The sequence below is a fragment of the Salvelinus sp. IW2-2015 genome, linkage group LG14 (assembly GCF_002910315.2).
Source record: "Salvelinus sp. IW2-2015 linkage group LG14, ASM291031v2, whole genome shotgun sequence".
Lineage (NCBI taxonomy): Eukaryota > Metazoa > Chordata > Actinopteri > Salmoniformes > Salmonidae > Salvelinus > Salvelinus sp. IW2-2015.
This window is the reverse complement of record NC_036854.1, coordinates 10638216-10659800: the sequence shown is the minus strand read 5'-3', so window position 1 is coordinate 10659800 and position 21585 is coordinate 10638216. Positions and strand designations below refer to the sequence as shown.

General features: G+C 40.3%; 1 protein-coding gene and 1 pseudogene across 1 annotated transcript; both read left to right on the top strand.

Annotated features, from left to right (window-relative positions):
- Positions 1 to 1882: 1882 nt before the first annotated feature.
- Positions 1883 to 2512, top strand: LOC111972913 (trace amine-associated receptor 13c-like; annotated as a pseudogene).
- Positions 2513 to 4197: 1685 nt separating this feature from the next.
- On the top strand, positions 4198 to 5370 carry LOC111973419 (trace amine-associated receptor 1-like). Its single transcript, XM_024000784.2, has one exon. It carries the CDS (start codon positions 4198 to 4200, stop codon positions 5227 to 5229), a length of 1032 nt encoding a protein of 343 aa, XP_023856552.1. The 3' UTR covers positions 5230 to 5370.
- Positions 5371 to 21585: the final 16215 nt, after the last annotated feature.

The following is a 21585-nucleotide window of genomic DNA, read 5'->3' as shown; positions in this document are numbered from 1 at the left end:
TCCGTTCATCTTTCCCTTGATCCTGACTAGTCTCCCAGTCCCTGCCACTGAAAAACAACCTCACAGCATGATGCTGCCACCACCATACTTCACAGTAGGGATGGTGTCAGATTTCCTCCAGATGTGACTCTTGGCATTCAGGTGAAAGAGTTCAATATTGGTTTCATCAGACCAGAGAATCTGGTTTCTCATGGTCTGAGAGTCCTTTAAGTGCCCTTTGGCAAACTCCAAGCGGGCTGTCATGTGCCTTCAACTGACAAGTGGCTTCTGTCTGGCCACTCTCCCATAAAGGCCTGATTGGTGGAGTGCTGCAGAGATGGTTGTCCTTCTAGAACAGGCCTAGGCAATTCCAGTCCTCGGGGGCCTGATTGGTGTCACACTTTTCCCCCATCCTTAGGAAACACACCTGATTTAAACTAATTTCATTTTTATCTGAAGATCATGATTAGTTGATTATTGGAGTCATGTGTGTTAGCTGGTGCTGGGACAAAAGTGTGACACCAATCAGGCCCCGAAGACTGGAGTTGCCAAGGCCTGTTCTAGAAGGTTGTCCTTCTGGAAGGTTCTCCCATGTCCACAGAGGAACTCTGGAGCTCTGTCAGAGTGACCATTGAGTTCTTGGTCACCTCCCTGACCAAGGCCCTTCTCCCCCGATTGCTCAGTTTGGCCGGGCGGCCAGCTCTAAACTTCTTCCATTTAGGAATGATGGAGGCCACTGTGTTCTTGGGGAACTTCAATGCTGGTAAAAAAAAATTGGTACCCTACCCCAGATCTGTGCCTCGACACATTCCCGTCTCGGAGCTCTACATACAATTCCTTCGACCTCATAGCTTGGTTTTTGCTCTGACATGCACTGTCAACTGTGGGACTTTATATAGACTGGTGTGTGCCTTTCCAAATCATGCTAAATCAATTGAATTGGCCACAGGTGGACTCCAATCAAGTTGTAGAAACATCTCAAGGGTGATCAATGGAAACAAGATGCACCTGAGCTCAATTTCGAGTCTCATAACAAAGGGTCTGAATACTTATGTAAATAAGTTATTTCAGTTTTTTCAAAAATTCTGAAAACCTGTCTTCGCTTTGTCATTATGGGGTAGTGTGTGTAGATTGATGATATTTTTTTTAGAATAAGGCTGTAACGTAACAAATTGTGGAAAAAGTCAAAGGGTCTGAATACTTTCTGAAGGCACTGTACACATCAGTAGTACACATCAACATACACATCAATATTCACATCAATACACTAAAAGCAAAATACAATTATAGAAAACAAACACATTTTTCAGTAAAAAAGGTCCTCAATCAGCCTTTCACTAGATGCACCAATTCAGCCATTTTTAGTGAACCTACGATCGGTTTAAATTTGGTCGGGTTTGGACCGGACCAAAATCTGAACCAATCATAGACGTCTATGTTTGGGCCAAATAGTATTGCTGAAATGTAAAGGTAATTTCCGATTGAGGCGACATATGCAGCGTTTACTGTGAGTGCAGTCTCCGCTAAAGCGGAAACACTGCCTTTGATTTTCAATCACGCTGTAAATCTGAACTTTCGTGATGCGGATTGAATAGAGCCTTAAGTATGCCATGGCAGCAGCTATTCTTACTGGGGTCCAAACTGGAACAAAACATCACAACAAAACAATAGGCCGGTCCGGACCAAATCTGAACCAAACATAAATGTCTGTGGACGTTGAAATCAAGGCCGGTCCCGACTGCACTAAAAAAAARACTTTGCTGTTGGTCCGTGCTTAGTGGGATCTCAAGCTGTTAGGTTACCCAGAATCGAATGCCTCCTGCACCATGCATCCTTTGCTCACATACATCAGCTCCACATGCTCTCACATTTTTATAATGTCTCTGGCACCATCTGATTAATTTTTCGCCTGGTGTTTATAGCCATAGAACAATATGAGGCTGTGTACAATCTACTTCGCTATTCCACCAAGATTACTATACCAATTGCATGGCTCATGGTTTTTGCCAGTTGGGCCATTTTGCATTGTACTCCTATGGCCTACTATCTTAAAAGGCAAATGTAAGTGACCTGGATAAATTCCTTGCATCCATATACTGCCTAGGAAGTCGGAATATTTTCTTTAATACATTGTGGGGCTCGATAGACACATTGATAGCCATTTTCTTTCCATGCTCTATTATGGGGAGTTTGTATACCAGAACACTTTTGGTTGCAAAATAACATGTAAGAAAGACTGAAGACAGATTTGAAAAAATCCTTTGAGGGAGGTAGAGGCATGGTGTCTCAACGGTCAGAGCGAAAAGCAGCTCAAATATTAGGCATTGTGGTGGGTGTTTTCATCTTTTGCTGGCTGCCTATCTTTGTTACTGCCATAGTTGATACATACACACACTTTAGCACACCTGCCATTCTATTTGAAGTGTTTATCTGTCTGGGTTACTTTCATTCTACTGCAAATCCAATCATCTATGCAGTGTTTTATTATTGGTTCCAAAAATGTCTTAATCTTATTGTCACATTGAAAATATAATGGACCTTTTTGGAGGGGCAGACTGATGTACCAGGTAATTTACTTGCCAGAAAATAGTCTTTATTGGATTAATGTCAATAAATGTATGTGGTTTAGTGGCTGTATTTTTATTTGTTTTACCTAAGCAATGACATGCTCGCCCTGAATAGTGTGTTTTTAAACCCTATTTGCACGAGACTAGTATTACTAGAGAACATTGGTTATGTAATTATTAACCCAGAATGTCTGTTAATCCAGAGAACGATTCGGACAGGATTAGTGTTTTCCAAACTACCCTTCAAACTGTAATTCTTACCTTTTTTCATATTGATAGTTATGACGGAAGCCTGCAGGTTCATTTTTAAGCGTGAAGATACTGTATTTCAACAAGTCTAGGGCTAGGCGACAAACAGGGCAACAATGATAACTTGAGTTTGGCTCCCAAGTTTCGAAACCACCTTTGGTATAGTGACGCCATAATATTTGAATTGAGGAAGTGTGATCATAATCGTTAGCATATTTACGTTTTAAATGCCCCCCCCCCGTTTCAAACGTTTCAAACGTTTAGGTCAGTTGTATGCTGCTTTGCAATCTATTAACAGCAAGGGTCGCATTAAATAGGGGAAATATGTTTTACTGATGCATTTGTCAATATTCAATTCATACGCACAAAACATAAACAGACGCATTCACTGTGCAAGTGGATACATGTAGGCCATTCATATATTTTATGCGCAGTACTTCGTTCAATTTACCGAATCAGTTAATGTTTTCTTGCTAAAACCACAGACATTTCTCTCAAAACACGGGGATGTCGATTTGCACGGGACTAGTATTATCAGAGGACCTTTGATTTTGGCCCCAAAAAAACAGTAGGTTATTATGTCTGGAATTGTTACTCTCCTGCAATGTAAAAACTTCTAGCATGGCAGATTCGGACGGGACTAAGATTACAGACGTGGTGATTTGTGCACATAATTACATTACCCGACCTCCCCCAGTAATCTGAATAGAAGCATTTAAGAAATATATTTAGCACATTCTACTGCTCTCTATATTTGACTGTTTCTTTTTGTGTAACAATATTTGACTTAAAAATCTGAATTTGAGTCCATTATAAAATGGCATGATACTTGTCAAGGTTTTACAATTATCCACAATGGTGCTGAGGGGAGTGATTACAACCATATGACATCATCAGTTTGAGTGCCCTGTAGAGTTGAATGTAGAAATGTCTGATTGGTCAAAAGGATATTGTTATCATCATTATGCTAATAGACTATAGGTACAAAAGCATGAGATTCAAGTTCAGATTTTTGTATCACATTGTGACCAGAGAAAAGGGATTCACATGTGATGCATCATCTGCATGGCTGAGAGGTAAGCTATGATGAAGCACCATGAAAAGAAATCATACTTGCTGAATTGGAAACATTTACATCGAATGTCACACCTTTTTAAATGGAAAAAGCATGTCCCTTTGGGTATTTGTGAAAATATTTCCAATGAATAAGCAACAGTAATTTAATACATTTTACTATGTGACCGTATACTGTGGGGAAAAATACAGCATGACATTTTTTTTAATTAAACCATGTATAATGTAATTATTTCCAAATAATATTCTGTAATTGATGTTTAAAATGTATATTACTAACTAATGTGACAATTTTATTACATTTTTTCCAGATAAGATTCTTTCAACAATGACCATGGAACCAGGAATCAGTCTCAGCAAGGCRGAWATTGTTGAGAATATACTTCTATGTTTTGAATCAGTYAATGGGTCTTGCAAAAGATCAATCTTTCCTCCAACAATACGAGTATTACTTTATCTCTTACTTGGCTCAATGTCTGTTCTCACAGTGTGTGGCAACCTTCTTGTAATCATTCCCATCATCCACTTCAAACAGCTCCACACCCCGACCAACTACCTCATCCTCTCTCTGGCTGTGTCAGACCTCCTCTTGGGGGTTTTAGTGATGCCTCCCAGCATGGTATATTCACTGGAAAGCTGCTGGTATTTTGGAGATTTATTCTGTAAAATCTACACCAGCACTGATGTCATGTTGAGCACTGCATCCATTCTTAATTTGTGTTTTATTTCCATTGACAGGTATTATGCAGTGTGTCGCCCTCTCCTTTATAGAACTAAAATAACTGTTCACATTGTTCTGATTATGATGCTGGTCACCTGGACGGTTTCTGCCGTAGTAGGGTTTTGTATGATATTTCTGGAGCTCAATATTTGGGGCATGGAGGATTTTTACTACAAAAATTTTGCCTGTGAGGGAGAATGTATTTTGTTTCAAAACAAAGTGTCGAGTACTGTGTCTTCGGTGATCTCATTCTACATCCCAGGAATAGGGATGCTTAGCATCTACCTAAAGATTTTCCTAATAGCACAGAGACAGGCACGCTCAATTCAGGGTACAACCAATCAGAACTCTGTAGGCAAATCACAGAGGAAGGCCACCAAAACACTTGCTGTCATTATGGGGGTATTTCTATCATTCTGGACACCCTTTTTTGTCGTCAACTGTATTGATCCTTTTATTAATTACTCTACCCCACCCGTTTTGTTTGTAACATTTGTATGGATTGGCTATTTGAATTCAACCGTTAATCCTATGGTGTATGCATTCTTTTACAGTTGGTTCAGGAGGGCGTTTAGAATGATAATTTCTGGTAAAATATTTCAACCTGACTCTTCAATAATACAATTGTTTTCAGAATAAATATGTCCAAATCCAATACTTACAAAGAAGTGTGACACATATGTGCCTTGCTCTCAGTCCTTTATATCAAACACAGGTGTGTAGGTTTTAAAACAAGTACAATCCAGTTGAATATTGCTCTATACTCCAGCATTTCTGATCAAATATTTCATATGAAGTGACAGTACAGACTGTCACCTTTTATTTTAGGGTATTTTTTATACATATTTGTTTTACTGTTTAGAAATGAATGCACTTTATGTATCTACAGAGTGCGTTCTTAATTTGATCACACTTTTTGCTGAGAATTTTCCTGCATAGAAGGAAATGCAAAATTGTAGTGTATTTGAGTTTAAAAAAGGCTTCTAACATTTTTTATTTCCACTTAGATTTTTTGTTATGGCAAATAAAATATCAGACCCTACAAAAGTGTCCATTCATTATAATCCACATTTCCTGTTGCTGCAGGATTATTTTTCCTGCTGTAGCAAACTGCTGTAGCAAAAGATCCTACATCTGTGGTCCCCTGAATTTGAAGGTGTCATAAGTATTAGGACAAATTCACTTATAGTGTATTACATTTTGTCAAAAGTGTAGTATTTGGTCCCATATTCCTAGCACACAATGACTGCATCAAGCTTGTCGCTCTACAAACTTGTCTGATGCTTTTGCAGTTTGTTTTGGTTGCGTTTCAGATAATGGCGTGTAATAAAAAGCATGAGCAGGCGCACACCCAGAGGAAATGATTTAGTGTAGAGGTGCTGACTAACGGTGAATAAACTATAAACTATAAAACAAAGAGAGTCGCACACTCAATATGTATACATTCCCAGTAATTTAATGGGTAAAAATTGAAATGTATTGCCCGATAGAAACGAATGGTAAATAATTTTGTGGAGTCACTTTTATTGTAAATAAGAATAGAATAGTTTCTGAACAGTGCCGTTTCTAGGAATAAGAGACAAGCGGACGGTTAGGGGCCCCCTTAGGTAAGGTAGTCTASCTAGCCATCTAAACCTTGAAGTAATCATGGCCAAATTACTGACCGGTCACGCAATCCAGATCTCTAGGGCAGGCGTTATCAACGTGGGGTCCACCGTCCCGTTTTTCTTTTTTACTTTTTTTTTWAATGAATATTACAAACAACAGATTGGAATAATAATATTTAGAGGGTATAATACAATACAATGTAATAATATGAATCTACATTGTACGTTCTTAACCCTGGGCAACATGGGCCTTGGAGGTTTACAAGGTTTAGTAGTATCCACAGTACTCCTCCAATTATCCATGTTTCAACTCAATACTTCTTGTATTATTTTTGTACATAAATGCACTAATTTAAAGCTACAATATGTAACTTTTTGGGGGACCCTACCAAATTCACATAGCAATGTGATTTATTGATCTGTCTTTCGCATTGAAAGCAAGTCTACGAAGCAGTGCATCTGTTCTGGGGAAGCTTCTTGGCTTCCCCTTAAGTTTTGTTTTTGCTTCTTTTCCTTTTGGTTTTGTACACCAGCTTCAAACAGCTGAAAATACAATATATTTGGTTATTGAAAATATATTTCACAGCGGTTTAGATGGTACAATGATTCTCTACACATTGACTGCTTGTTTTGCCCCATAAACTGAAATTAGGTGAATTATTAGAATTTATCAACCAGAAAATGCTTAGGGGCCCAAAAAAGCTAGAAATAGCCCTGTTTCTGAACACTTCTACATTAATGTGGTTGTTACCATGATTACAGATAATAATGAATGAATCGTGAATAACGATGAGTGAGAAAGTTACAGATACTCAAAGATCATAACCCTAAAACACACTTACCTCTCACAATTACCAATAAAAGCGGAGGTTAGCATGTTTTGGGGGGTTATGCTCTTAGTTCCTCTAGTGTTCTCACTCATCATTATTCACAATTAATTCATGATTATCCACAATCATGGTAGCATACACAATGTAGAAGTGTTCAGAAACATCTCTTCTTATTTACAATAAAAGTGACTCCAAAACGTGTGTCCAAAACGACACAATATAATATTCATCATTCAGTTCATATTGGGGCAAAACATAATCAAACAACCAAAACAAACTGCAATTGCAGCCAACAAGTTTCTAGAGCCCAAGCTTGAAGTAGTCATTGCATGCTAGGAATATGGGACCAAACGGTAAAACAGATATGTATGAAAATACCCTCAAATAAAAGGTGACATTCTGTACTGTAACCTCATATGAAACAATGTATCTTAAATCCAAAATTATGAAGTATAGAGCGAAATGTAAAAAACATAGCTTCACTGTCCAAATAAATACGGACAGACAAACAAACGTCTTCAGTTGAGCACCTGTCAGTTTTGCAGAGAAAAAGATTAACAAGATAGATAACTCATTCCAGGTGATTCAGTACTGATACGTTTTCATTTGTTCACATTAATTTGTATTCAAGAGCACAAACATAACATGTGCAGAACATACGATATATAACTCTGCAGTATGTCCATAAGAGTGTGATGAGGTTCACATAACAATATTAAGGCCTATATACTGTCCCACCTAGATATATAAAAACAAAACCTTTCAGAATGCTTGTTTAAGTTGAGCCGTTCTTAATAGTGCTGTAAGGAGACATTTGAATCCCTCTCAAATGGCCTTTGAATATACTCCAAGGAGCCTTGGTTTTTCAGTTTTTCTAGTCTCTCTTATTGCAAAGGAATACTTGTGCTGATTCTTCTTCAAATGAACATTCAGAGCTCTGCTTTGCTGGTGTTCTGATAATGGTGTACTCATCACCCACCAACATGTCAATCTCGACTTGTCTGAATTTTAACTACTTCACCCGGATCGTCCCTGCCCAGCGAGCACCCTGCATCTGGATGAAGAGGAACATCAAAATAATCATCTACTGGGCCCTGTTTGTCGGCAGCATGTTCTCACTGTTATATCTCGCTGTAGATATAACATCATTAGTTGATCATCTCGACAATGTCTCATGAAATACTAACCACACTTATACATCWACGAATGGCACTGCTGTTGGCTCACTAAATGGACTGTATTACACAAAGGAGGCATGTCATTATTTGAGAAGTATCTACTTCTTTTCTGGTGTCTGTGTTGTGGAGGCAGAGGCACAGAAACTCACATTAATACCTTTGTCAGATAACACTGTGAAACAAAGAATTGATGCTATAATAGGCAATCATTGTTGGAAAGGTGGCATCATAAAACAGTGCCACGTTGAAAGTCACTGAGTTTTTCAGTAAGGCCATTCTACTGCCAATGTTTGTCTATGGAGATTGCATGGCGGTGTGCTCAATTTAATACACCGGTCAGCAACGTGTGTGGTTGAAATAGCCGAATCCACTCATTTGAAGGGGTGTCCACATACTTTTGTATACAGTTGAAGTCGGAAGTTTACATACACCTTAGCCAAATACATTTAATCTCAGTTTTCACAATTCCTGACATTTAATCCTAGTAAAAATTACCTGTCTTAGGTCAGTTAGGATTACCACTTCATTTTAAGAATGTGAAATGTCAGAATAATAGTAGAGAGAATGATTTATTTCAGCTTTTATTTCTTTCGTCACATTCCCAGTGGGTCAGAAGTTTACATACACTCAATTAGTATTTGATAGCATTGCCTTTAAATTGTTTAACTTGGGTCAAAGATTTCGGGTAGCCTTCCACAAGCTTCCCACAAGAAGTTGGGTGAATTTTGGCCCATTCCTCCTGACAGAGCTGGTGTAACTGAGTCAGGTTTGTAGGCCTCCTTGCTCGCACACGCTTTTTCAGTTCTGCCCACAAATGTTCTATAGGATTGAGGTCAGGGTTTATGACAGCCACTCCAATACCTTGACTTTGTTGTCCTTAAGCCATTTTGCCACAACTTTGGAAGTATGCTTGGGGTCATTGTCCATTTGGAAGGCCCATTTGCGACCAAGCTTTAACTTCCTGACTGATGTCTTGAGATGTTGCTTCAATATATCCACATAATTTTCCTGCCTCATGATGCCATCTATTTTGTGAAGTGCACCAGACCCTCCTGCAGCAATGCACCCCCACAATATGAAGCTGCCACCCCCGTGCTTCACGGTTAAGATGGAGTTCTTCGGCTTGCAAGCCTACACCTTTTTCTACCAAACATAACGAAGGTCATTATGGCCAAACAGTTCTATTTTTGTTTCTTCAGACCAGAGGACATTTCTACAAAAAGTATGATCTTTGTCCCCATGTGCAGTTGCAAACCGTAGTCTGGGTTTTTTATGGCGGTTATGGAGCAGTGGCTTCTTCCTTGCTGAGCGGCCTTTCAGGTTATGTCGATATAGGACTCATTTTACTGTGGATATAAATACTTTTGTACCTGTTTCCTCCAGCATCTTCACAGGATCCTTTGCTGTTCTTCTGGGATTGATTTGCACTTTTCGCACCAAAGTACGTTCATTTCTAGGAGACAGAAGGAGTCTCCTTCCTGAGCGGTATGATGCTGCGTGGTCCCATGGTGTTTATACTTGTGTACTATTGTTTGTACAGATGAACGTGGTACCTTCAGGCATTTGGAAATTGCTCCCAAGGATGAACCAGACTTGTGGAGGTCTACAATTCTTTTTCTGAGGTCTTGGCTGATTTCTTTTGATTTTCACATGATGTCAAGCAAAGAGGCACTGAGTTTGAAGGTAGGCCTTGAAATACATCCACAGGTACACCTCCAATTGACTCAAATGAAATGATGTCAATTAGCCTATCAGAAGCTTCTAAAGCCATGATATCATTTTCTGGAATTTTCCAAGCTGTTAAAAGGCACAGTCAACTTAGTGTATGTAAACTTCTGACCCACTGGAATTGTCATACAGTGAATTATAAGTGAAATAATCTGTCTGTAAACAATTGTTGTAGAAATTACTTGTATCATGCACAAAGTAGATGTCCTAACCGACTTGCCAAAACTATAGTTTGTTAACAAGAAATGTGTGGAGTGGTTGAAAAACAAGTTTTAATGACTCCAACGTAAGTGTATGTAAACTTCCGACTTCAACTGTATATACACAGTGCATTCGGAAAGTATTAAGACCCCTTACCTTTTTCCACATTTTCTTATGTTATAGCCTTATTTTAAATGGATTTTAAAAATCCTCATCAATGTATACACAATACCCCATAATGACAATGTGAAAACAAGTAAAACAATTTTTTGCAAATGTATTACAAATAAAAAACAGAAATACCTTTGATGGAAAATGTTATGTTTGTGCTTTTCTAATTACCAATTTCTGTGTTCATGCAAGAGATGTGCCTGGGAGGAATCCTCACTATCAGAATCTGCAATTTGACAGTATATCTCAGTTTCAAGGTCTCAGTTTGGAGAGAAGAAACCTCGTGAGGCATTGGTCGGTCACATGCATGAACCAAACGTTAATGAGGAATTCATTATGAATGATGAATAAGCTAAATCATGCAAATATAACTTGTCTGTGTAAGCAGTAAATAAGAGAACTAACGGGACTGCCCCGGGAGAGCTCACCTAAGCCCGGTACATTATGCATTTAAGTTTGACTGTGACCTCTCCAGCTTGCTGTTAATAATAAAGAATTATTAATTTAAGATTGACTTCAGGTGTCCCTAACTGTAATTTCCACGGCATACTATATTTACATAAGTATTCAGACCCTTTGCTATGAGACTCGAAATTGAGCTGAAGTGCATCCTGTTTCCATTGATCATCCTTTAGATGTTTCTACAACTTCATTGGAGTCCACCTATGGTAAATCCAATTGATTGGATATGATTTGGAAAGGCACACACCTGTCTATATAAGGTCCCACAGTTGACAGTGCATGTCAGATCAAAAACCAAGCCATGAGGTCGAAGGAATTGTCTGTAGAGCTCTGAGACAGGATTGTGTCGAGCTCTACAGACAATTCCTTCGACCTCATGGCTTGGTTTTTGTTGTGTCGAGGCACAGAACCTGGGGAAGTGTACCAAAAAAATTCTGCAGCCTTGAAGGTCCCCAAGAATAGAGTGGCCTCCATCATTCTTAAATGGAAGAAGTTTGGAACCACCAAGACTCTTCCTAGAGCTGTCCGCCCGGCCAAACTGAGCAATAGGGGGAGGAGGGCCTTGGTCAGGGAGGTGACCAAGTACCCGATGGTCACTCTGACAGAGCTCCAGAGTTCCACTGTGGAGATGGGAGAACATTCCAGAAGGACAACCATCTCTGCAGCACTCCACCAATCAGTCCTTTATGGTAGAATGGCCAGACACAAGCCACTCGTCAGTAAAAGGCACATGACAGCCCGCTTGGAGTTTGCCAAAAGGCACCTAAAGACTCTCAGACAATGAGAAACAAGATTCTCTGGTCTGATGAAACCAAGACTGAACTCTTTGGCCTTAATGCCAAGAGTCACATCTGAAGGAAATCTGGCACCATGCCTACGGTGAAGCATGGTGTAGGCAGCATAATGCTGTGGGGATGTTTTTCAGCGGCAGGGACTGGGAGACCAGTCAGGTTTGAGGGTAAGATGAACGGAGCAAAGTACAGAAAGACCCTTGATGAAAACCTACTCCAGACCGCTCAGGACCTCAGACTGGGGTGAAGGTTCCCCTTCAATAGGACAACGACCCTAAGCACATAGCCAAGACAACGCAAGAATGGCTTCGGGAGAAGTCTCTGAACGTCCTTGAGTGGCCCAGCCAGAGCCGACTTGAACCCGATCGAACATCTCTGGAGATGTGAAAATAGCTGTGCAGGGACGCTCCCCATACAACCTGACAGAGCTTGAGAGGATCTGCAGAGAAGAATGTGAAAAACAGGTGTGCCAAGCTTGTACCGTCATATCCAAGAAGCCTAGAGGCTGTAATCGCTGCCAAAGGTGCTTCAACAAGTACTGAGTAAAGGGTCTGAATACTTTAAAAAAATTATTTAAAGTTTTTTATTATGTCTAAAAAAAATGTTTTTGCTTTGTCATTATAGGGTATTGTACGTAGATTGATGAGGGGAAAAAACAATATCATACATTTTAGAGTAAGGCTGTAACATAACAAAATGTGGAGTAAGTCAAGGGGTCTGAATACTTTCCGAATGCACTGTAGTGTAGCAATCAAGAGGAAACTGACTTTTGTCCGCCACATTTTGGGGGATGCTATTCACGAGGACATATTGTTCTGTCTCACGATTCCTGAGCATGAAACAGCACAGGGGATGTTCAGTGTGCTGCGTGGCTATTTTGACGAAAAACAGATACCATGGGATTGAATGGCTGGCTTTTGCACAGATGGGGCTCCATCTATCACTGGACGGCGGACAGGCCTCTGCACTCTAGTTATGAATGTGTCTCCCTCTGCCATATAGACGTATTGTATGATACACCCACTGAGCTATAATGGATACACCGAGAGCAACTGGCGGCAAAAGAGCTGAGAGCAGTATTCCGAGATATGCAGCAGGTAACTTCGATTGTAAACTACATCACACACGCCTGTTCGCTAAACTATGTGGAGATATGGGATCAGAGCATGACAATGTTCTATTTCACACCAAGGCTTGGGGGTTATCCAGGTGAGTTTTGGAAATATTTTTTTGAATTGAGAGAAGAGCTGTTGTCATTCGCAATGGATGTCAAATTAAAAACAGACTTGACTTTGTGTAAGGAAAAGAAAATGTATCTCCTTGCCTATGTAACAGACATATTTGGGAAACTTAACGCAAGCATAGAGGGGAAACACAAAAAAAATTATACAAATGAGTGACAGAATCAGCAAAATCTGTTTGACTGTGATCCTGGCTCAGATTACATGCCGGTAAGTGAAATCGAACAGCTGCTCGAGCTGTCATGTGACCGAATGCTGCAGACAACGCATTCACAGGTCACTATGGAGGAGTTTTGGTTTCTGACTCAAAGGGAATACTGTGCCGTCTCCCTCTGAGCATTAAAACTCATGGTACGCTAATTCAGTGCTCTCGTCTGCATCTGTGAATGCGTTGTCTGCAGCATTCGGTCACATGACAGCTCGAGTAGCTGTTCGATTTCACTTACCGGCATGTAAACTGAGCCAGGATCACAGTCAAACAGATTTAGCTGATTCGGTCACTCCGGTTGGATGTGATAAGAGAGATGAGGTGTGCACTGTCGACCACGCCCCCTGATTTTGAGAAGCTCTGATGCGACATGCATCAAGCACACCCATCTCATTAGTGGTGGTGAGATAAGAAAAATTGTGTCAAACTCATTTGCAATTGACTGTCATATCCCCACATTAAAAGTATACGAAGGTGAGTTGAGAATAATGTTAGAATGTTTTGCAATTGACTGCCATATCCAATTAAAAAAGTAAACATGGGCTGTTAATTCCATTTTTAACAAATTCATGTTTGGGGTCGTGAGAATTTTCAGATATGAAAATGAAGGTGCTTACCTTGTCCAGGAGTGAGACGTCGGTGTCCGCAATGTGGCTGGCTTTCCCTTTATAAATCGTTGATTATCTGGAGTCCCTGGCACATGAATTGTGACTCCACTTTGTCCCTGTACTTCTGATTGCCTTACGGAGGGAATTGCTGGTCTGTTTGTATTCACCCATGTTCCCAGTTGCCTTGCCGTGGTTAAATGCGATGGTTTGCGCTTTCAGTTTTGCGCGAATGCTGCCATTTATCCACGGATTTTGGTTTGTATAAGTTCTAATCGTCACAGTGGGAACATCCTCTATCCACATCCTGATGAACTCAGTCACCGAGTCAGTGTATACGTCAATACCATTCTCAGAGGCAGCCCTAAACAATTCCCAGTCCGTGTCATCAAAACAATCTTGAAGCATAGATGCCGATTGTTCAGACCAACGTTAAACAGTCCTTACCAGGGGTACCATAGCAGGGGAGGGGCAAAATGGAGGCGTGATCTGATTTGCCAAAGAGAAGGTCGGGAGGCCTTGTAGCCAGAGTGCGAATTACAAATATTTTGTGGGCCTAATAATAAAAACATAACTCAAGGGTGAATTACCTTTTAATGTGGCATGAACACAACCAGTTATGATGCTGTCATCAGATTGTCAAACAAATCKGTTCAAAAAGTAGGCTACCTGTGCATGTTCATCCACTCAAAAATAATCCAAACAGTGCAATGCATGTACACTTATTTTCACGATCGTCGTAATAACATTCGGACCAAAGCGCAGCGTGAAATCGGTTCGACATTTTATTTGAAGTGAACCGCACAAAAAAACAATAAAGAACAAACGAAATGTGACGTTCTGGAGTGCTCACAGGCAACAACACAAAAACAAGATCCCACAAAACACAGTGGGGAAATGGCTGCCTAAATATGATCCCCAATTAGAGGCAACGATTACCAGCTGCCTCTAATTGGGAACCATACAACTCGCCAACATAGACATACAATGACTAGAACACCCCCCTAGTCACACCCCGACCTAACCAAAATAGAGAATAAAAAGGCTCTCTATGGTCAGGGCGTGACACTTATGCCATGAATGGAAATAGACATCTGTTACAAAACACCAAAAAGTGTGCCGGATGACATTCTGCAATTGCCATTGATTAGGCCTACATTAATTGATGAGTCTTGCTGACAAATTGAGTCGGGACACCTTAATTAACTTCTTATGGCTGGGTGGCAGTATTGAGTAGCTTGGATGAAAAGGTGCCCAGAGTAAACTGCCTGCTACTCAGGCTCAGAGGCTAAGATATGCATATTATTGGTAGATTTGGATAGAAAACACTCTGAAGTTTCTAAACCTGTTTGAATAATGTATGTGAGTATAACAGAACTCATATGGCAGGCGGGACATTGAGGTTTGTAGGTTTGCCTATCCAATATACAGTGGGATATTGGTCATATTGCACTTCCTAAGGCTTCCACTAGATGTCAACAGTCATTAGAACCTTGTTTGATGCTTCTACTATAAAGAATGAGGGAAGGAGAGCTCTTTGAGTCAGGTGTCTGGCATGAGCTGAACATGCGCGCTAACGTGAGAGCGACCTGCTTTCCATTGCATTTCTGAAGACAAAGGAATTCTCCGGTTGAAACATTATTGAAGATTTATGTTAAAAACATCCTAAAGATTGATTCTATACATCGTTTGACATGTTTCTACGAACTGTAATGAAATTGTTTGACTTTTCGTCTGACCTGCGCGTCATGAATTTGGATTACTGGACTGAACGCGCGAACAAAATGAAGGTATTTGGACATAAATGATGGACTATATCAAACAACAAACATTTGTGGAACTGGGATTCCTGGGAGTGCATTATGATGAAGATCATCAAAGGTAAGTGAATATTTATAATGCTATTTCTGACTTCTGTCGATTCCGCAACATGGCGGGTATATGTTTGGATTGTTTTGGTCTCTGAGCGCCGTATTCAGATTATTGCATGGTTTGCTTTTTCCGTAAAGCTTTTTTGAAATCTAACAAAGCGGTTGCATTAAGGAGAAGTATATCTATAATTCTCTGCATAATACTTGTATCTTTTATCAAAGTTTATTATGAGTATTTCTGTAAATTGATGTGGCTCTGTGCAAAATCACCGGATGTTTTGGAAGCAAAGCCAAATGTAAACTGAGGTTTTTGGATATAAATATGAACTTGATTGAACAAAACATACATGTATTGTGTAACATCTCTCTCTTTTTGGAGAAATGTCCTCTGGTCTGATGTAACAAAAATAAAACTGTRGGGCAATAATGACCATCGTTATGTTTGGAAGAAAAAGGTGTAGGCTTGCAAGCTAAAGAACACCATCCCAGCCATGAAGCACGGGGGTGACAGCATCATGCATTGCTGCAGGAGGGACTGGTGCACTTCACAAAATAGATGGCATCATGAGTCAGGAAAATTATGTGGATATATTGAAGCAACATCTCAAGACATCAGTCAGGAAGTTAAAGCTTGGTCGCAAATGGGCCTTCCAAATGGACAATGACCCCAAGCATACTTCCAAAGTTGTGGCAAAATGGCTTAAGGACAACAAAGTCAAGGTATTGGAGTGGCCGTCACAAAGCCTGACCTCAATCCTATAGAACATTTGTGGGCAGAACTGAAAAAGCGTGTGCGAGCAAGGAGGCCTATAAACCTGACTCAGTTACACAAGCTCTGTCAGGAGGAATGGGCCAAAATTCACCCAACTTATTGTGGGAAGCTTGTGGAAGGCTACCCTAAACGTTTGACCCAAATTAAACAATTTAAAGGCAATGCTACCAAATACTAATTGAGTGTATGTAAACTTCTGACCCACTGGGAATGTGATGAAAGAAATAAAAGCTGAAATAAATCATTCTCTCTACTATTATTCTGACATTTCACATTCATAAAATAAAGTGGTGATCCTAACTGACCTAAAACAGGGAATTTTTACATGGATTAAATGTCAGGAATTATGAAAAACTGAGATTAAATGTATTTGGCTAAGGTGTATGTAAACTTCCAACTCCAACTATGTGAGAGTGGATTCTCGGCCCTCACTAGCATGAAAACTAAATACAGTCACAGACTGTGTGTGGAAAAGGATTTAAGACAGAATCTCTCCAATACAACCCAACATTGCAGAGTTATGTGCATCCTTTCAAGCACACCCTTCTCATTAACCTGTGGTAAGTTATTCACCATTTTTGATTAACAAATAAGGTTTTATATGTAAGATGGCTAAATAAAGAGCAAAATTATTGATTATAATATTATTACTTGTGCCCTGGTCCTATAAGTGCTTTTTGTCACTTCCCATGAGCCGGGTTGTGACAAAAACTCACACTCATTCTTATGTCTAATAAATGTATCGTATAGTGTGTGTGGCAGGCTTACAATGATGGCAAAAAACAACATTTGAGACCCTTGTGCTAGAGGGGGTATGCAGCTGGAGGTTGAATGTTTGAAGGGGTACGGGACTTTAAAAAGTTTGGGAACCACTGCACTAGGCGATCTCACTCACTGACTGGAAAATGTGAGCACTAGTGAGATGCGGGATTAGCTAAGCCTTGATTGTTTGAGAAAGTGGGTGATTCTAACTAAAGAGAAAAACTAGGGGTGCATAGAGAAATTCTATATATGAATGCATGGCCTTTTTTAAAATTTATTTTTTAAATACATTTTCTCCCCTTTTCTCCCCAATTTTCGTGGTATCCAATCGCTAGTAATTACTATCTTGTCTCATCACTACAACTCCCGTACGGGCTCGGGAGAGACAAAGGTCGAAAGCCACGCGTCCTCCGAAGCACAACCCAACCAAGCCGCACTGCTTCTTAACACAGCGCGCCTCCAACCCGGAAGCCAGCCGCACCAATGTGTCGGAGGAAACACCGTGCACCTGGCCCCCTTGGTTAGCGTGCACTGCGCCCGGCCCGCCACAGGAGTCGCTGGAGCGCGATGAGACAAGGATATCCCTTCCGGCCAAACCCTCCCTAACCCGGACAACGCTAGGCCAATTGTGCGTCGCCCCACGGACCTCCCGGTCGCGGCCGGCTGCGACAGAGCCTGGGCGCGAACCCAGAGACTCTGGTGGCGCAGCTAGTACTGCGATGCAGTGCCCTAGACCACTGCGCCACCCGGGAGGCTGCCTGGCATTTTTAACATCCATTGGTGTTGCTGCAGGTAAAAAAATCCTAGGGAATGTTCTTTAACTGACACAAGCTGTCTCCAATCAATCAATCAAGTCTGGTTGCGCTTGTTTTCGGTGGGGGGTAACATAGAGATAGATAGAGGACCCTAGAGCCTGTTTTAACATGGGCAATGCCATTGAGGACTTCCACCATTTTGAAGTAGACAACTGGTTGGGATTTCCTATGGGTTAAGGAAGGATCGCATAATTGACCCTTCGCTTAACGCTCAAAAATGTTGGGCAACCAATTGCAGCGCTCCAATGGATAGCAACAGTCGTCTAGTCTGACACCTCGTACAAGCTCACGTTTAAATCACATGAGGACTGCATTTTCTTAATAAACTCTCAATAAAGATATTGTTTAAATGTCTAAATAATTGAACGGTGGACCAGGGGTACTTTCTACTGTGATTCCTGAAATGCAGAGCGTGTTGATGGATAATTTCTCAAATCCAAATTAAACTTTTGTCGTTTTGTTACATTATTTGCTAGCTAGCTCTCATTTTCATTGACCACCAAATGTTTCTAATGCTAGCTAGCTAGCCACTTAATATAACTGTTTTCTTGAAATGTATGTTAGCTATCTAAGTTAGCCAAGCTATTAATTAGGGCTGACTCCAATTAGTCAACTGGTCGATTGTTTGGTCGTTAGGCTGTTGGTCGACCGAGATTAAAACAATCGAGCAGTAACAAATAAATATATATACAGTATCAGTCAAAAGTTTGGACACACCTACTCATTAAAGGGTTTTTCTTTATTTTTACTATTTTCTACATTGTATAATAATTGTGAAGACATCAAAACTATGAAATAACACATGGAATCAAGTAGTGACCAAAAAAGTGTAACCAAAGTAGCCACCTTTTGCCTTGATAGCTTTGGACACTCTAGGGATTCGCCTCTCCCGAGACTGTAACTACCAATTGGGGAGAATAAATGGGGGTACAAAGTACAACAAATAAAATTAAAATAATCCACCAATCGATTGGTCGAAAGAACAGACGACTTTTGGTTGCCTAATATTTTTTMGGGGGGGGGACAGCCCTGCTATTAATACAACTCCCATCTGATGTCGACATCAGCAAACGATTTGGGGCACAACTCCAAAAATGGCTAGTAGATTTGACTGTATGCTGAGAGTGAATTCAGACAACATTTTACCAGATTCCCATGAAGCAATATCCTATGAAAGTCCCGCCTACTTGCTTATGTAAGTCCCATTTTCATGAATTTATAAGCTGATATAAGCTTTACGCACAATCACAAACAGTATGGGACATGCACCAGGAAGTAGGCAGGAATTTCATAGGGTATTGTAATGGCAGAATCGCATTAGTGGAAACCAAGACGGTTTTCATTAAAAACACAGTTTGAGATCATTGTGAGAGGATTTCGCCAGTGGTTAGAAGGGGGAATTCAGCTTCCTGGGAAAATGTTGTCTGAGGTTTCAATAGTAACCAAGGGGGGCGGGGCTTAGCGAAGGGTCAATTCCATCCAGGTCATCAGCCTTGAGCAGGGGTTCTTAAACTTTTTCAGCCTGTGACCCAAATGAGAAATTCTGTGTTTTCCTGGGGCCCAAGCTTAGGAAAATATGAAACTGTACATAAATATTGGTACATTTCATTGCCCTTATGCCTAAAACAAATGCAATATAGACAAAAACAAATAACAATGAAATGAAATATCCATATAAATATATATTCATGTTTATTTTCCACCATTAAAACACTTACATATCTGTCTAGGCTGGAACTGTTGCTGTTAAAAATACAATAAATAATTTTCATTCTGAACTTGAATAAGCATACTGATCACATCACACAGATGAATAACAGAACACACACAGGCATTTTGATAGTGCAACCCTAAGTAACAGTACAGATGAAAAATGATCAGGTCTACTGTACATCTTACTGTAGAAATTATTGTTGAAAGAAAGTCTAGATTGGAACTGCTGCTGTTAAAATGCAATACATATTTTTCTATTCTGAACTGGAAAAAACTGCTTGATCATATCACACAGATATAGACCAGAAAACACACACACAGTCCTTTTCTGGTCTATATCTGTGTGATGTGATACATCTGTTTATTCCAGTTCAGAATAAAAAATATTTATTGTATTTTAACAGCAACATGTCTATTCTGGGCTCTGTTTTTGACAGTGTAACACTGAGGTTATGCTCAGCCTTGAAACTGTTTCTGTACTTGTTTTTTTAAGTTTGTCAGAGTTGAGAACCCTGACTCGCATAGGTATGTGGTGCCAAACTGGACCAGAACATCTACTGCTTTCTCTTTCTGGCAGGAGACCGCTTCCTGTTGTAGATGAGAAACCCAGAACTGTGTGAGTGTTTGTCTCAAAAAGCATCTTGCTTCAATCAGTTTATTCCAGTTAAGAATAACAATTATTATTGTATTTTAACAGCAACAGTTCCAACCTAGACTTGTTTCCAACAATAATTTCTACAGTAGATGTAAACTAGGCCTGATCATTTTTCATCTTCATCTGTACTGTTACTTAGGGTTCAACTCTCAGTAGCTAGCTTGCTTTGGTGAATGTTAGCTATTAGCTGTGTACAAGGCCAGGGGATTGTTTGAAAGAGAAACTCACATCTACTACTATGAGAGTTAGTTAGTACTCCCTTATTTCTGCTTATCATCACCTGCTGTAAAATGACAACAACGCCTTGCTAGCTGACTTACTTTTCCATTGTCGAGGCACTGTTTCCTGAAGCATTCTGGCCTGTTTTTTATTTATTTATTATGTAACCAGGTCGGCCAGTTGAGAACAAGTTCTCATTTACAACTGCGACCTGGCCAAGACGAAGCAAAGCAGTGTGGCAAAAACAACAACACAGAGTTACACATAAACAAATGTACAGTCAATAACACAATAGACAAATCTATGTACAGTGTGTCCAAATGTAGTAAGATTAGGGAGGTAAGGCAATACATAGGCCATAGTGGCGAAATAATTACAATTTAGCATTAACACTGGAGTGATAGATGTGCAGATGATGATGTGCAAGTAGAGATACTGGGGTGCAAAAGAGAAAAATAAAGAACAATATGGGGATGAGGTAGTTGGGTGGGCTATTTACAGATGGGCTGTGTACAGGTGCAGTGATCGGTAAGCTGCTTTGACAGCTGATGCTTAAAGTTAGTGAGGGAGATATGTCTCCAGCTTCAGAGATTTTTGCAGCAGAGAACTGAAAGGAAGGGTGGCCAAAGGAGGTGTTGGCTTTGGGGATGACCAGGAAAATATACCTGCTGGAGCACGTGCTACGGGTGGGTGTTGCAATGGTGACCAGTGAGCTGAGATAAGGCGGGGCTTTACCTAGCAAAGACTTATAGATGACCTGGAGCCAGTGGGTTGACAAATATGTAGCGAGGGCCAGCCAACGAGAGCGTACAGGTTGCAGTGGTGGGTAGTATATGGGGCTTTGGTGACAAAACGGATGGCCCTGTGATAGACTACATCCAATTTGCTGAGTAGAGTGTTGGAGGCTATTTTGTAAATGACATCGCCGAAGTCAAGGATCGGTAGGATAGTCAGTTTTACGAGAGTATGTTTGGCAGCATGAGTGAAGGAGGCTTTGTTGAGAAATAGGAAGCCGATTCTAGATTTAATTTTGGATTGGAGATGCTTAATGTTAGTCTGGAAGGAGAGTTTACAGTCTAACCAGACACCTAGGTATTTGTAGTTGTCCACATATTCTATGTTAGAACCGTCCAGAGTAGTGATGCTAGTCGGACGAGCAGCCGCGG